This window comes from Petaurus breviceps, unplaced genomic scaffold, assembly GCF_028583685.1.
Source record: "Petaurus breviceps papuanus isolate PSGF00001 unplaced genomic scaffold, PetGlider_PUasm1.0 189, whole genome shotgun sequence".
NCBI lineage: Eukaryota > Metazoa > Chordata > Mammalia > Diprotodontia > Petauridae > Petaurus > Petaurus breviceps.
The window spans coordinates 15,388,047-15,405,275 of NW_027185809.1; the positions used below are offsets into that span (position 1 = coordinate 15,388,047).

At 38.3% G+C, this 17,229-nt stretch overlaps 1 protein-coding gene and 1 pseudogene across 4 annotated transcripts in view; both read left to right on the plus strand.

Annotated features, from left to right (window-relative positions):
- The window catches only part of POLE2 (DNA polymerase epsilon 2, accessory subunit), a 63,045-nt gene that overhangs the window by 31,681 nt on the left and 14,135 nt on the right, over positions 1–17,229 (plus strand). For all 4 annotated transcript variants that reach the window (XM_069091972.1, XM_069091975.1, XM_069091974.1 and 1 more), the window contains 4 exons: positions 2,562–2,634; positions 6,073–6,245; positions 6,773–6,862; positions 13,218–13,272. In XM_069091972.1, coding sequence (XP_068948073.1) covers positions 2,562–2,634; positions 6,073–6,245; positions 6,773–6,862; positions 13,218–13,272 — 391 coding nt within the window. The remainder of the gene's footprint in view (positions 1–2,561; positions 2,635–6,072; positions 6,246–6,772; positions 6,863–13,217; positions 13,273–17,229) is intronic.
- LOC138164287 (transcription factor E2F5-like) lies at positions 6,869–10,445 on the plus strand (annotated as a pseudogene).

A 17,229-nucleotide genomic window follows, 5' to 3' on the forward strand; every position in this document is an offset into this window, starting at 1 on the left:
AAAAAGAAATTGAACAAGGTATAAATGAACTCCCAAAGAAGAAACCTTAGGACTAGATATTTTTACAGGCAAAATCTACCAAAATCAAAGAAATTAATTCCCTAATGGATTGAGTGCTAGATATGGAGTCAGGAAGATTTGAGTTCAATTCCATTTCTGATCAGCCACATGACCATGGGTAAGTCATTTGACTTCTAAGTCTCAGTTAATCTGTTGAAGAATTACTGTTAAGTCATCTCCTTTGGTGGAGGGTATTCCCAAACCAGTGAATTCACAGATCTTTTATGTGTTGACATATTACAGCCTACTTTCTTCCTCCTGGTATACTGGAGGCTTACTCATTGCCCATCTGCAGTTCCCATTCATTTATATGTACTCATATTAGTTCAATGAACTCTGTTCCATTGTCTAGACAGTAGGCATTTAAGTGCGGACTATATATAAGTCACTATGCCAGGCGTCAGAGCTACAAAAACAAAAGAAAGATAATCCTGACTAAGCCCTGAAGAGCCTGAGATTTGACTGGGAATTAGGGGCAGGAGGTGGATACCAGGGTACACAGATAAGTCAGTGCAGGGCGGTTTGAGGAGGGAGAGAATGCTTACAAATAGGTCAGAAAAGTCTTCTGAGTCATGGAACTATCTCAGTGAAATGTAAGGAAATGTACGATTCTTTAGCCAAGGAGCAACATAGTGCTTTAGGAAGATTATTTTGGCAGCTGTATTGAGGATGGATGAGAATGAAAGTACAAAGTCAAATGAGTGGAATGTGATGAGTACCTGAACTAGAATGGTAGATTTGTGAGAGACACATTGTAGAGACGGAATTGACAATACTTTAGCAATTGATTTGTTATGGGTAGTGAAGGAGAGAAAGGAGTTGAGGATGACTTTTTTTAAAGATTGTTATTCCAGGTGACTGGAAAGATGTTGGTATCCTGTAAAGAAATGGAGAGATTCGGAAAAGGGATGAGCTTGGGGGAAGATGACAAGTTCTGTTTGAACATATTGTATTTGCAGTGTCATTGAGACATGCAGGTGGGATTCAGTAGGTAGTTGGTGATGTAGAACTGAAGTTCAGCAGTCATATTAGGGATGGATATATAGATTTTGGGGTCATCCGCATAAAAATAATCATTGAACTGATGGGAGACTATGAGATCATGGAGAAAGGATGAAGAGAGGGAAGGCCCACATATTTTGGTGCCTTTGCAGTGGCCATTCTTCATGTCTGGAATGCACTCATTCCTCACCTCCACTTCACAGAATTCCTGACTTTCTTCAAGGTACAGTTTAAGCACCACCTTCTACTTCCCTACTGACTTCCTTGATCTTCCCAATTGCCTTCCGTAACTCCTGCATTTGATTCCCATTAATTTTGTATTGATTGTGTGTGTGTATCTTTATATATGTACTTGTTTGTCTTTCCTCCCATAGGATACAAACTCTTTTAGAGATTGTTTCATTTTTTTTCTTTGTATTCCCAGTGCCTGACACAGTAGGTTCTCAATAAATAGCTATTCGCTGAGCTTGATTGAGCCAAGGAGACTAAGTAGGAACTGTCAGACACATTGTCAGAACTGGGAAAAATCATTGTCACAAAAGCCCAGAGAAGAGCCCCACGAGGAGGAGGTGGTCAGCAGGGACAAAAGAAGAAGATAGGTTAAGAAGGATTAGAATTGAGAAATAAACTATCACATTTAGCATTTGCGATTCTCAGTGATCTCTGATAGAGCAATTTCACATGAGGCATGGAATGCAAAAGCAGATTCCAAGGGGTCGAGAAGTCAGTAGGAGTTGAAGAGATAGCAGGGTCAAATGGAGTGTTTTTCCCCTTTAAAAATGTTTTATTAATGTCTTTTGTATTTTTATCATATTTCTGGAGGAAAATATTAATGATAGCTAACACTTACATGGCACTTACCATATGCCAGACAGTACACAAATAAGCTCTTTACAAATATTGTCTCATTTTGATCCTCACAACAACTTTGGAAGATGATGCTATTATTAGCCTCATTTTACAGATGAGGAAACTGAAGCAAACAGAGGCTAAATGACTTGTCTAGAATCATACAGCTAGTAAGTATTTGAGGCTGGATTTGAATTGAGGTCTTCCCGACTCCAGGCCCAGCATTCTACCTACTGTGCCACCTGGCTGCCTGAATCCTACACAAAACACTGAATCCTTGACAAAGTAGTCAAGCCAACAAGCCTTTATGTTTGTTTTTCTGACACTTCCTATGTGTCAGGCACAGTGCTAAGCACTGGGAATACAAATGCAAGCAGAAAATAAAAACCCTTCCCTCTAGGAGCTTACATTCTATTAGGGGAAAACACCTAAAAGGAACCTGAAATGAGGAAAGGAGAGGAACTGAACCTGAGAGGTACAAGATTCTGTGGGACCAAGTCCAGAGTGGGGAGAGGAAGGAAGACTTAGTTGCCTTGGATCTTGTTACACTATACTGGATAAGCATGTAAACTAGTTTCGTGTTATTTAATTTTATTTTTTATGAAATTTGAATATAGCTGATTGTTTCTCCTTAATATAACATTTTTCAGGTTGGTTTGAAGATCAGGTTTTTCATGTTAATGCCTTTGGATTTCCTCCCATTGAACCTTCCAGCACTACTAGGTAAAAATTTATTTTTTGATCCATCTGCAACTATGTGGATTTTGTAAATTTGGCAGTAGCAAATGTGAGACAATATCAGACATGATATTAACATTACCTTTGTAACACACATGTAAAAGTAGCACCTGAGAAATTGTAGCTTCATATATAAACCCTTGGGCCCAGGGAACCCAGGTTCTCGTGTTATTTCTGCCTCTCTCTAGCTGCCTTACTTTGGACAAGTCATTTAATATCTTTGGGCCTGTTTCTACATCTTTGGGATGAGGGAGTTAAACTTGCTTAGATCCCTTTCAGCACTAATTCCTGTATTGTTTTCTGGGCCCCAGTTTTGTCACTTGGAAAAGCAACATAAAAATACTTGCCCTGCATACATTATGGTGTTGTTAAGAGGATCAAATAAGGTGATAAATATGAATGTAGTTTGAAAAATATGGATTACTATGTAAAGCAGCTGAGGTTTATTTAAGCTGAGCATTATTGTGTTTGCATCTACCTCAGAGGGTAGTTGAGATGATCAAATGAGAAAACAATTACAAAATGCTTTACTGACCTTAAAGTGCTATAGAAATGTCTGTTATTGACATCATTGTAATTATTATTGCTGTAATCATTGCCATTGTTATTACTTTGGAACAAACAAAGGATTAAGTTTCCATTGTAAGAATAGTACAGCTCTGAATGCCAAAGCCCTCTTTTTACTCTTAGGGAATGTAGGAGGTATCTTGCCGGGTTTTAGTGGTCAGAGGAGCTACAAAAACATTTAAAAAGAAAATCCTTGCATTAGGGAGAATATTATATATTCAGGAAATGTTTAGTAAGCACCTATCTTATGTAGAGGGCCAGTACTGAGCCAGTCCAGTCCTGAGCAGGATTTCCCTAGGCCCTGCTCCTCTAGGGAGCTCATTGTTGCTCTGGGTGATTGGCTCACCATTTTTCCTTGATTCACAAAGGAACAGGGTGTGATTACCAAGAAGTGATTACTGCCTATGCACACAGTGGAATAAAGTAGTAGGAGGTAGAATACCAGAGGTAATCCCTTTTAGACAGCTTCCTGCCTGTCTCCTCATTCCCATACTCTCAAGCTCAGGCCAAGGCGCTAATGGGACAATGGACATGTCCAGGCAAAATGACCTGTGAAAATTTGAGTTAGGCAGAGAATGCTTACACCCCAGAAGGCTTCATGGAGCAGTTGGTACCTGAGCTGAGAAAAACTTTGAAAGGAGGAGGGAGTATATTCAAAGGGTAGGAGATTCTGTCAATAAACATGAATGGTCAGATTGATGCTGAATCAAGTGGTGAACAGTATCAGAGGAGTCACATGAAGAGAAAGTATTGAGGAAGAGGAGACTGGGCAACTGTACTGAAAGTTACATAGAGGTGAAAAGGGATAGCAAGAAATAAAGGAGATTGAAGACAGTATCAGGGGTGGGGGACCTGAGGCCTTGAGGCCACAGGAGGCTTTCTAGGTCCTTGGGTGTAGCCTTTTGACTGAGTCCAAGTTTTACAGAACACATCCTTTTATTAAGAGGATTTGTTCTGTGAAGTTTAGATTCAGTCCAAGGGCCACACTTGAAAATCTGAAAGTTGCAGGTTCCCCACTCCGTTTGTATGCTGCTCCAGATATTTACTATCTCTGTGACTCTGGGTTAGTCACCTTCACATGCTCATTTTCCTCACCTGCAAAATGGAAAGATTATTGTGAGAAAAGTGCTTTGTAATTTTTGAATGCTATATTATATATTATATTATGTTAGCTACGAATGATAATGATTTTAAGAAAAACCTATCAGATTTAGTGATTAAAAGAGAATCAGGTTTCATTCATGGTAGAGACAAAGTAGATCGCAAAAAGTTGAAGTAAACAAGCAGTGAAAGATTGGAAGCAATGCATATGTTCTCCCCTCAATCATGAAAAAGAGGAAAATAACTTAAGGTAATAGCAGAGTCAAAAGAAGATTTATAAAATAGAGGAGAAGCCTGATGTGAGAAACATGTTTGTGGGGATCACAGGACTTCCCAGGCAGGGTCAAGAACTTAGCCTGGATGAGCTTCCGCTGTTCACTGCTTCCCTGGGGGCCCTTAGGAAGATCCACATGATATGCCCCTTAACATAGCAAACCCCTTCTCACTGAAAGAACTCAGAAACCAAGTGGATAAAAGAAGGCATTTATTTTTATTTTTTTTTAAAGCAGTTGGGGTTAAGTAACTTGTTCAAGGTTACATGGCCAGTTATTTCTGGGTGTGGTGCTAAGTATCTGAGCCCGGATTTGATCCAGGTCATCCCGACACTGGAGCTGGTGCTCTTACTTGCTGTGCTACCTGGCCACCCGAAGAAGGCATTTATTATGTTTCCCCTGAGGAAGTGGGTATGGTGCTCACTAGGAATACCCACACTGATACCGAAGCTGGAGTGAAGTTATACAGGTCTGTCCTTCCAGTTAGAGTTAAAGTTAGTTCAAATTCCTCAAATTTCTCACTTTATTTCCCTACCTTCCCTCTTTATGTAGGTAGGCGTGGCAGTGAGGATATTTGTGACCAAGACATGACCTCTAGGGTCCAAACTGTTTGTCACACCCCCACTTTTTTAGATCCCCCTGGGGCCAAGATGGCCATTCTCTTAGCAAAATAAGATTAGCCAGCTTCCCCATAGCTACTGATTATCTCCTAATAACTTTTGTGGGAACAAAACAAGATACCATAATATACCATAATAAAAACTGTCCATGTTTTCCAACATTAGGGAAGGAGCCAGGAAGAAAATGAGAAACTGAGCATGTAAAAAAGGAAGGGTGAGATTAATGAATCAAGCTGCTAAATAAATTGTTGGAATCAAGGGCCCAAGTAGAAGGGTGGCTTTGGTAAGAGAAGGGTTGCCTCATCTTCCTTAGCCAGGGATGAATGATATAGAGAAGTTTTGCATTTCAGAATAGAGGAAGAGACAAAACTCATGGGCGTCCCTTTCACTTAATACTATTGTTTCTGTTATGTCCATCAACATAAGTGTATGTTGTACAGTTATATCTGTTCACTGCTTTCCTCTTATAATTTCAAAATTATTCCTTGTGAAGCTAGCAAAGATTAACAACAAAGTAAAAGCTACATAAAAAGCAAAAAGTAGCCCTGGAGTATGTTTAAGATGGACACCATTTTAACAAGGCAAATAGCTTATTGTTGATGTTCAAATGTTTTTGCTAATCATTCATCACTTTCACACTCTTCCTTCTTCCCTCTCTCTTCTCTGCACCTTTAATTGTATAGGCTATTGATTAGTTTGTTCAATTTTGAATTGCTACAGATTTTATATTTTCTTGAAATATCTTGTTGAGAAAACCCCCAATTAGAACAGGGCTGAAGTATAACATGAGGGGGGAAATTTAGTCAGATCTAGAGTATAGTAGGGAAAAAATGAAAGTGATGATGCTATTTCTATTAAAATAGGGCTTACTATGGAAATATAAATTTTTTTGGTGGACCAACTTCTACATCTCTAAAAGCTTCTGCAAAACTAAAACAGTTGGAAGAAGAGAATGAAGATACCATGTTTGTATTGGTGTCTGATGTTTGGTTGGACCAAGTAGAAGTATTAGAAAAGCTACACATTATGTTTTCTGGTATGTATTTTTTTTTATTCTTCTGAATTCATGAATCATTATCTTGATATTTCATATCTTAAGTCTAAACCCTCAGAAACTGCATCCTTTGAGCATTTAATTTTTATAGTGATTTAACAATAAAACATTTTTAAGAGATTTTATTTTTGAGGCTGATAAATAAGAATAGAAATTTTTACTAAAGTTGTACATCAATGCCTCATCATAATGTGGAGGTGATATGGGTTTTTACAGCAGAGGAAAGCAGGTTCTTGGGTTAATATCTGTTGATTAATGAAGTGTCTGCTGGCATTGTTGTTATAATGGATTATTGTATTGAAGTATTAACATTTTATTTTTCCAGATTTTAACAAAGTATAGTTGTTAATGGCCTTAGGAATAACAGTTCGGAAATATTTCAATTCATTAATTTTATTAGACTTTGAAAAATATCCATACCTAATGTCATAAGTAGCCTCGTGCTAATTTATTGGTAAATAGATTTCTTGCATTGAAAAGTAATCTTTATCTGTTCTTATACTCCCTAGGCTATTCTTCTGTACCTCCAACATGTTTCATCTTCTGTGGAAATTTTTCATCTGCACCATATGGAAAAAATCATGTTCAGTCATTGAAAGGTATTGAAGATTTTTCTAAAGACAAGACAAAAATAAGAAATACTTGAATGTTTTTATAAATTGGTGTAAAACGTGGTAACTAGTCCCTGACTTCCAGCCATCCTTACATTGTATAATGGAAAAAGCCTAGGATTTGAAATCAAAGTTCTTAATTTCAAATCCCAGTCCTTCTACTTACCATCTTTTTGACATTTTGCTTAAAGCAGTCAACAAGCATTAAGCATCAAGTACCCACTAGGAAATGTTGGGGGGGGGGCAACTACATAAGGAGACAGTCCTTATCCAAGGGGAATACAACTGCATAAGTAAACAGTCCTTTCCCTACCTTACTGTCTCCTTTGGCCTGAGTTTCCTTACCTGCAAAATGAGGGGAATAGAATATCTGGTAATAGACGCTGCGAGGGGCACCTGCTCTCTGCGGCTGTGAGGTGCGGGGAAACGGGGCTGAGGACTGAGGGCTTGGAGCTCCAAGGCAGCCTGTGGGGCCAGGGGCAGCCCTGGCAGCCAGCAGTGCCCCCAGGCGACTGGAGCGGGGAGATGGGCCCCTATGAGAAGAGCCTGGGGCTGCTCACCACCAAGTTCGTGTTGCTGCTACAGGAGGCCAAGGATGGGTCCTGGATCTCAAGGTGGCGGCAGATACTTTGGCTGTCCGGCAAAAAAGAAGAATTTATGACATTACCAATGTTTTGGAAGGAATTGATTTAATTGAAAAGAAGTCCAAAAATAGTATACAGTGGAAAGGTGTAGGTGCTGGATGTAATACAAAGGAAGTTATTGATAGACTGAGATATCTCAAAGCAGAAATTGAAGATCTGGAGCTAAAAGAGAGAACTTGATCAACAGAAATTATGGCTACAGCAAAGCATCAAAAATGTTAATGGATGACTCCATTAACAGATTTTCTTATATAACTCATGAAGACATCTGTAATTGTTTTAAGGGAGATACACTTCTTGCAATTCAAACACCTTCTGGTACACAGCTGGAGGTACCTATTCCTGAAATGGGCCAGAATGGACAAAAGAAATACCAGATCAATTTAAAGAATCATTCGACCTATCCACATGCTGCTTATTAATAAAGAATCCAGTTCCTCTAAGCCTGTGGATTTTCCTGTTCCTCCACCTGATGACCTTACCCAACCTCCTTATCAAGTCTCTTCACCAGTGACTCCACAGAAACCCAGAATCTGCCTGAACAACACACTTTACCAGAGGTCAGTATCTCCAGCAGACACCAGTTTCAGACAAACCCTCAGGATCTATTAGTGGTGATATCATTGATAAATTAATGTCTTCAAGATGTGTTTCCTTTATTACGACTCTCTCCTACCCCTACTGATGACTACAACTTTAACCTGGATGAAAATGAAGGAGTGTGTGATCTCTTTGATGTACAGATACTAAATTATTAGATTCTATGAGAACTATTTGGCCTTTTGTCCACCTCTAACTATATAACATCCTAGACAATTTCTTCATAACCTAAGTATTTAAAATAATGAATGTACAACTTTTTTAGTTCACTGACTCTGGGAGTATTTTTCCTTTTGTTAATTATTTACTTCACAAAACTGTACCCAAAAGAACAAAAGGGCTTTGATCTCTTCAGGGCAAAAAGTGACTTTGCAAGTTTTTTGGTCTGGCTGGTTTTTTCCGAGAATAAAATTAGTCACAAAATTGTTGTTATCGGGGGTGGGGGGTGGTTATCATATCATTATATCATCCCAAGACCTCTTTATTTTTTCCTTGTATGGGATGCAAGTCAGTACTAAGCAGCCCTTTTTAAAGATCATTACAAAATAAATGACCTCAGTCTCTTATCGCTTAAAATATAATTTTATACCATTACTGCCACCAGTTATCCATATTTTTCTTAATGTCCTTCTAGTCTAATCAGTTTTTCACTGCCATTTTTGCAAAATGGAGGATATAAACTGACCCATAAATTGTTTCAGTGAACAAATTTTATGAAGTGCCTTCTGTTTTAGCACTTTAAGTTTTTCATGTTTTGTTGACTTCTTGACATTCCACTTTCCTAGATTTTAGGAAAGCTCTCTGTGTAGTTTGCATTTAAATGTGCCAATGCTTGTACATTAACAAGAATTAAAAAAAAAAACAAACACCAAAAAAAAAATCTGGTAATAAAGGTCCCTTTCAATTCTGTACTTGAAGGATGGCTGATGACTAGAAATTCTTCATTTCCCACTGTAATACCTGGCATTTCCCTCTCTTTCCCATTCAGATAGCTATCTAGGATCTCACATATAGTTTGTGGTATCAGGACTGGTTTTGGTGGAGACAAAAATAATAAATTTCTGCTAAAATTATTCTTCATGAGCACCATCCTTAGCTAGCCCCCTTTCTTTCCCTCTGGGGGCCATCTCCAGTCCTCCTGATTTATATCTTGCCACTGGACCTCTGGAGGAAAGAGTGAGGCTGATGCACAGCCCTGCCTCACTTAAATTCAATCCACTTGCAAATCATGTCATCACCTTCCTTATGTTATTGGTCTTCTTCCAGAAGGTGGGACGAATGATGAATGAATGATCCTTCCCTCTAATGCAGTGGTTTCCACAAAGTGGGAGCCATGGCCTAAATGCAAGGGGGACCATGACCTTATACAGCCACACCTACATTTATCCAACCATTCTACTCCCCTCTTGAAGTTCCTAAATTCCTCATTCATTCGGAGGCATATGTGTATCAGGGCAATTATCAAGGTACCCAGTGCAGCAGTTATGATAGTACCATCTAGAAACCTTTGTTGTCATTGAATCCCTGTGTCCCCCCACTCCCACCCCTTCCTGCTCCTTGATCCCCAGATCATTTGTGGCTGTGATAGGCACCTTCATCCTCTGTGCTCTGGGCAGTGGCCAGTCAATTAGAGGACCATTCAACTTCCCTTTTTGATTTCCCACAGGATGAGTAGGTATGGATGTGTAGCTTATTACAGACATTAACTTTTTCCCTAAATTCACTTTTCTGAATTTCCTTATAATTTTCATGGCACCATCCAGGTTTTCAACTACATTATCATCCTCCATTCCTTACTCTCAGTCTTCCTGTGTGTCCAATCAGTTGCCCAATCCTGGCTTTCTTATCTTTATAATACCACTTGCATATGTTCCCTTTGCTATGCTTACATTACCCTATTTCAAGCCAGCATGGCCTCTGACCTGTACTGTTACAGTAGTTTCTTTGTTCCCTTTGCCTCTAGCCTTTTACCTCCAAGCCTGTTCCCACAGAGCTGCCAGAGTGGTTTTCCTGAAGTGTAGATTTGATCATTTTGCCCCTTTACTCAATAAACATCAGTGGCTCCCTACCAACTCTAAGATGAAATGTTATTTCATCTTTACTCCATCCTTTAATTTCTTTTTTGTCATGTGTACAGTTTACAGAAGTATAATAAATAATAGAATAATGCTATATATGATTTAAAAATAAATACACACATATTGTAAATATGTGCTTATACTTACTTTACTAACAGAATACAAAATCAAAACAATTTGTATACTTTGAATAGCTAGGGAGTATAATGGATTGAATGTTAGACTTGGGATCAGTAAGACCCAAGTTCAAATCCTGACTCATATACTTAAAAATCTATTTCATCAAAGAACTAGAAAGAACTGAGTTTATATCCAGATGGAAGCAAAATACTTGATCTTTTTCCTTTTCTTGTTTGGTTTTATGTCCTCTTTACCATTTTTCATTCCATCTGATACAATCTGCCTTTATAACCTGACTAATGTATATTGTGAAGGTATTTACAGATCCTATACTTGACTATATGCCACCGTGGTGGGGAGGGGAACAAAATGTGAAACTCAAAATGAGCAGGCAAAGGAAACAAAGCAGACAGAAGATTCCAACATTACACTCCTATTTTGGGGACAAAAAGGAGCAAAGCATGGAACAGGAGGAAAACAGTGAAGTCAGAACTCCTGCACCAAAAGCTTCAAAGGAAAATACAAGCTGGTTACAGGCCATAGAGGACCTTAAGAAGCAGATAAGAGAAGTGGAGGAATAATTGGGAAGAGAAATGAGAATGATGCAAGAAAATTATGAAATGAGAGTCAACAGCCTGACTGAGGAAAATCATACCTTAAAAAACAGACTGACTCATTGGCAAAAGAGGCTCAAAAAGGCAATGAGGAGAGGAATGCTTTCAAAAGCCGAATTTGCCACATGGAAAAAGAATCTCAAAAGCTCAATGAGGAGAATCGTTCCCTTGGATTTAGATTGGAGCAAAGGGAAGCTAGTGACTTTAAGAGAAATCAAAATGATGTTAAACAGATTCAAACAGATGAAAGAATAGAAGGCAATGTGAAATATCTCATGGGAAAAACCACTGACCTGGAAAATGGATCCAGGAGAGATAATTTTAAAATTACTGCACTACCTGAAAGCCACGATCAGGGAAAGAACCTAGAAATCACCCTACAAGAAATTCTCAAGGAAAATTGCCCTGATGTTTTAGAAACAGAGGGCAAAATGGAGGTTGAAAGAATCCACTGCTTATCTCCTGAAAAAGATCCCAAAAAGAAAACTCTTAGGAATATTATAGCCTGGTCCCGGAACTCCCAGATCAAGGAGAGAATATTATCAGCATCCAGGAAGAAACAATTTGAATATTATGGGAACACAATCAGGATAACCCAGGATCTGGCAGCTTCTACACTGAGGGATTGAAGGGCCTGGGATAGGATATTCCGGAGGGCAGAGGAGCTAGGATTAAAACCAAGAATCACCTACCCAGCAAAACTGAGTATCATGTTTCAGGGGAAAATATGGTCATTCACTGGAATAGAGAACTTTCAAACATTCTTAATGAAAAAAACCAAAGTTGAATAGAAAATTTGACATCCAGATACAAGAAGCAAGAGAAGCTTGAGAAGGTAAACGGAAAAGAAATCATAAGGAACTTATCAAAGTTGAACTATTAACATTCCTACATGAAAAAAACGATAATTGTAACTGATAAAACTTTTCTCAGTATGAAAACAGTTGAAGGGAACATATATATTTATGTGTGTGTGTATATATGTGTGTATATATATGTATGTCTATATTGGAGTGTATACGGGTGTATAAATACATGTGTGAATGTGTATATATATACTTACAGGTATACATAGATAGAGGGAACAGGACCAATTTAATAGGAAGGGATGATACTCAAAAGGGGAAATTAAGAGGTGAGAGAGGAATATAATGAGAGGAGGTGGGGAGAAACAGAATGGGGTAAACTATCTCATATAGAAGAGACAAGGGGAAATGGTTACAATGGAGGGGAAGAATAGGAAGACAAAAGGGAATGGGTCAACCTTATTCTCACTGAATTTGGCTCGGGGAGGGAATGAAATACACACTAAATAGGGTATCTCACCCTACAGGAGAGTAGGGGGAAAGGGATGAGAGGGCGGATGATGGAAGGGAGGCAGCCTGGGGGGGGAGGGAAGTTGGAAACACTCACTTTTGAAAAGGGACGGGATCAAAGTAGAGAATAGAACAAGTGGGTGGTGGGATAGGAGGGAGGGAAATATAGTCAGTCTTTTACAATATATCTGCTGTTAATGTTTTGCATTAACTACACATATACAATCTATACTGAACTGCTTATCTTCTCAGTAAGGGTGGGTGACAAGGGAGGAAGGGAATGAATCTGGAATTTTTAAAATCAAATGTTTAAAATTATATATACATATATACCATTATTTATACTATCTTACATGTAATTGGGAAAGAAGATATACAGGCACTGAGGCATAGAGGTCCACCATACCCTACTGGAAAAGTCTAAGGGGGTATGGGAGAAGATATGGGAGAGAGTAGATTGGAGGAGGAGATATCCTATGGGACTGCTAACGGGGAGAAAATTTGTAACTCAAAATCTGGCGGAAATTAATGATGTAAATCAGAAGTAAATAAAGCATTTGAAAAAAAACGAGTCAGAGTCATTCTTTTCCTATACTAAAGGAAAATATGTTTCTGGTCTCTTATGTTGGAATGTTTAACTCAGGAACTTTTCCATAGAAAAAAATTATTGCAGATAATGATTAGGTCAGTATCCTTATTAGTAAAGTACCACACTTGAGCTGAGTTATGAGTTAAACAGATGTTTGTGAACTATTTGAGTATAGAATCATCAATTTTATAACTTGGGAAAATACATTCCAGGCCCAAATAGTTAACTGACAAAGCCATTTTTATGTTGAATTTTATTTGTAAATGACTATAATTTGAGTCATTAATTTAAAAGCTTCAGGCCATTACAGTTGTTTTGATTTGATTTGTTTTCATATCCAGAAGCATACAAAATTGATTTTAATATCCATTTAAAATTTTAGATTCCTTGAAGGCTCTTGCAGACATAATATGTGAATACCCTAATATTCACCAAAGGTAATGACATTCTTCCATGCTCTGTACTTCTGTAGTCTTTCTTTTTCAAGAAAACAATTCTATTAGTGACTGTTTAAAAACTAATGAAAATATATTAAGGAAAAAGAAATGGTATATATAGACATTTAAGGCAATGTGTTAATATGATGATTTTCATTATCTTTATGATTGCACATTCAAAATCATATGCTTTTAATGCATATATGATATGTGTGTATTTTTATAGAACTATTACTATGTAATCAATACTTATAATTTTGCTTTTTTAAAATTCTTTCCCTGGTTTTGATGGGGGGAAAGCAGTAGGTTTTACAGGGACTCTAATTGATGACCAGAGGCCCTGAATCTGGAAGGAATTCACAAGGCAAACTTGCAGTCAGGATTGTAAAAGTTTATTGTTACGCTTTACAGCAGGCAGGGGTTCTGAGGGAATCTGCAAACTTAAAGAAGTCATAGGTATAGTTTTTAAGGAGTCAAGACAGTAAATCATGTGTCAATTATGCTAACTAGGTGAGTAAGGGTGGGATTAGGGAGGAGTTAAGGAGTCAGTGCTTAAAGGAACGTGTACTTTTAATATCTACTGCACAGGCGTATTGCCCATAATTCACTGGGAAATAGCCCAAGGTGGGGCTCCGCTGGAGGTGCGGTTTTAGGCTTGAAACATCACTAAGTCAGCTAGCCATAAAGGCTAACTGAGAAGTGCCTAGTCTGCCACACATCAGTGTTGTTTGACAAGATGGATATTGGGAACCAAGGCTAAGGGAGACTCAGTATGTGTATAATTGGCTAAGGTGTTAACCTATAGATAGTGCATTGAAGGATTCTTAGATGCAGCTGGCCATTATACTAATGGGAGATAACATCTGAACACATCAGAAGATATCACTAGTTTCATATCATTAATTTGTATTGCTTGCAGCAAGGTAACTGAATCCATGTAAGCTTGTATCAACATAACTGTTTCCCCACAGTCTAGTTAGTGCTAGATTTTGTAACTTTAAAATATTTTTGACACTTTCCTGGGTAAGAAGTTGTAAAATGCTTTTCCTTAATTAATGGTGATTTGGGACATGAAATAGTATTTAATATTTGTGTTTCCTTTTTTATTTATACTCTTTGGATACTGGAAACATACCAGTATTTTTTATAAGTTTCCTATAACTTCTTAAAGTCAAGCTTTTATCTGGCAGTCATCCCTTTGTATGAATTTGTTTTATGTTTACATAGTTGAACCCCTGAAGAACTCCTTTCCTCTACTGATATAATACGCTGTTTCATTTTCTGGTTTCAGGAATATTGAGGTTTTTCCTTTTATAGGAATAGGGAACTCTACTAGTATAGTTCAGTACCTTCTCTGCAATTTATAATCTTAGAAGGTAGAAAGGAGTGGCTACTATGTGCCAGGCAGTGTGCTAAGCCCTTTATAAATATCTCATTTGATCTTCACAACAAACCTTTTAGGTATATGAAATTATTCTCACTTTACAGATGGGGAAACTCTGGCTGACAGCCGTTAAGTCACTTGCCAAGGGTCACACAGAAGTGTCTAAGGCCAAATTTATACCCAGGTCTTCCTGATTTCAAGGCCAGGCTTCTGTCCCCTGCACCAAGCTACAATTTGAGAGCTGCTGGAAGCAATGAGTGTTTAAGTGACTAGTCCACATTCACACAGTCAGTGTATGTTAGAAATGGGCCTTAAGGGGTGGCTAGGTGGCACAGTGAATAGCACCATCCCTGGAGTCAGGAGGATCTGAGTTCAAGTCCGGCCTCAGACACTTGACATGCTTACTAGCTGTGTGACTTTGGGCAAGTCACTTAACCCCAAATGCCTTCCAAAAAAGCAAAAAAGAAAGAAAAGAAATGGGCCTTAAACTGATGTCTTATTGCGCTACCTCTCCACTTTTCAAAAATAACAAATATTAATATTTCCAAAAACAAAGGAAGGTCTGAAAGTGGGGATTATACATGTAACTGAATCTACATATCTATATGTTCCTGTAAACATACAATAAATTTAAAATAGTAGTACCAATGTTGCTGTGCTTCTCTGTATTCCCCTCAGAAGCTCCCTCTAGTCTCCTCTACTTTTTAATGTTTAATTAATGTGCTTTTCTTTAATCACTGTTGCTACTCCCCTCTTCCTACCACCTAAAAATCTTTCCCCTTCTCCTTCTGACAAATAAACACCTTCCCTTCTAACAAAAATATAGTCATTGTATGTTAATGGTGTATCTGGAAATGTGTGTCTCATTTTGAACCTATCATCCATCAGCCCAGCTCTTCCACTTAGCTATATGTAATTTGGTTAGCCATTTAATTTGATACTGTTTTCACATCAATAAAATAGAGGTAACATTCTCTACCTCACAAGGTAGTTTTGAGGAACAAATGAGATAATATATGAAGAAGCAACTTTTTGTTGTTTGGTTGTTTCAGTTGTGTTCAACTCTTTGTGACACCATTTGGGTTTTGTTTTTTTTTTGCTAGAGATACTGGAGTAGTCTGACATTTCCTTCTCCACTCCCTTTTGTTTTTTTGAATGACAGTTGGGGTTAAGTGACTTGTCCAAGGTCACACGGCCTGAGACTGGATTTGACCTCTGGTAGTCCTGACTTCAGGGCCGGTGCTCTATTCACTGCACCATCTAGCCAACCTGTAATCTAGCTCATTTTACAAATGAGGAACTAAGGCAAACAGGGGTAAGTGGCTTGCCCAGGGTCACACAGCTAGGAAATTTCTTAGGCTGGATTTGAGCTCAGGTCTTCTTGACTCTACGGCTGGCATTCTATCCACTGTACCACCCAGTTGCTCACTTAGCTATATGACCTTTTGCCAAGTTGCTTAACTTCTCTAAGCCATAGTTTGCTCATTTGTAAAATGAAAAGATTGGACTAGATAGCCTCTAAAGACCCTTCTAGCTCTAAATCTATGATTCTTTGACTATCAAGCAATTAGTCATTGAATATTCATTAAATAATTATAGTCTAGTGAAAATTTGTTAAGGATGGATGAGATTTGGGTATGTTTAAAGGCAGTAGAGAAGAAAACAGTCCATAGGAAGAGGTTGAAGATTTGAGAGGGAGAGAATGACTACAGATGCAGTCTGCTGAAAATGAAAAGACATGGGATCAAATTTACTATGGAAAGACTGACTTTGTGGGGTGGCTAGGTGGCGCAGTTAATAGAGCACCGTCCCTGGAGTCAGGAGGACCTGGGTTCAGATCCAGCCTCAGACACTTAACACATACACACAAAAATTGCCATGTGAACTTGGCCAAGTCACTTAACCCCAATTACCCTCCAAAAAGCAGAAGAAAAAAAAAAGATTGACTTTGCTAAGAAGAGGGGCCACCTCTCTGAGCCAGGGGAGAAGAGGGGAAAATAGAGTAGGAGACGATGTCAAAAGGCTTTGAGATGAAGAGAATGTGAAAGGGAAAAATCACATTCAATGGCTTCAATTTTCTCAATAAAGTAAGAAGCAAAGTACTCAGTTGAGAGGGGGAAAGGGTGAGGTTTAGGAGGCTTGAAGAAAGTGAAGGTTTGGAATAACTTTTGTGGCAATGACATATAGACCCTATTATATAGAAATTAAAGGATTGCTTTATTGAAGCAAGGGTCCAGTTAAGGTTGGACAGCATAGAAAGCCATGATAAAAAAAAGTCTAGATATCATCTTTCAAGAAATTGTCCAGCAAAATTGCCCTGATATTCTAGGACCAGAGGGCAAAATAAAAATTGAAAGAATTCACCGATCACCTCCTGAAAAAGATCCCAAAAAGAAAACTCCTAAGAATATTATAGCCAAATTCCAGAGTTCCCAGGTCAAGGAGAAAATACTGTAAGCAGTCAGGAAGAAACAATTTTGAGTACTGTGGTACACAGTCAGGATAACACAAGACCTACCAGCTTCTATGTTAAGGGATCAAAAGGTTTGGAATATAATATTCCGGAGGTCATA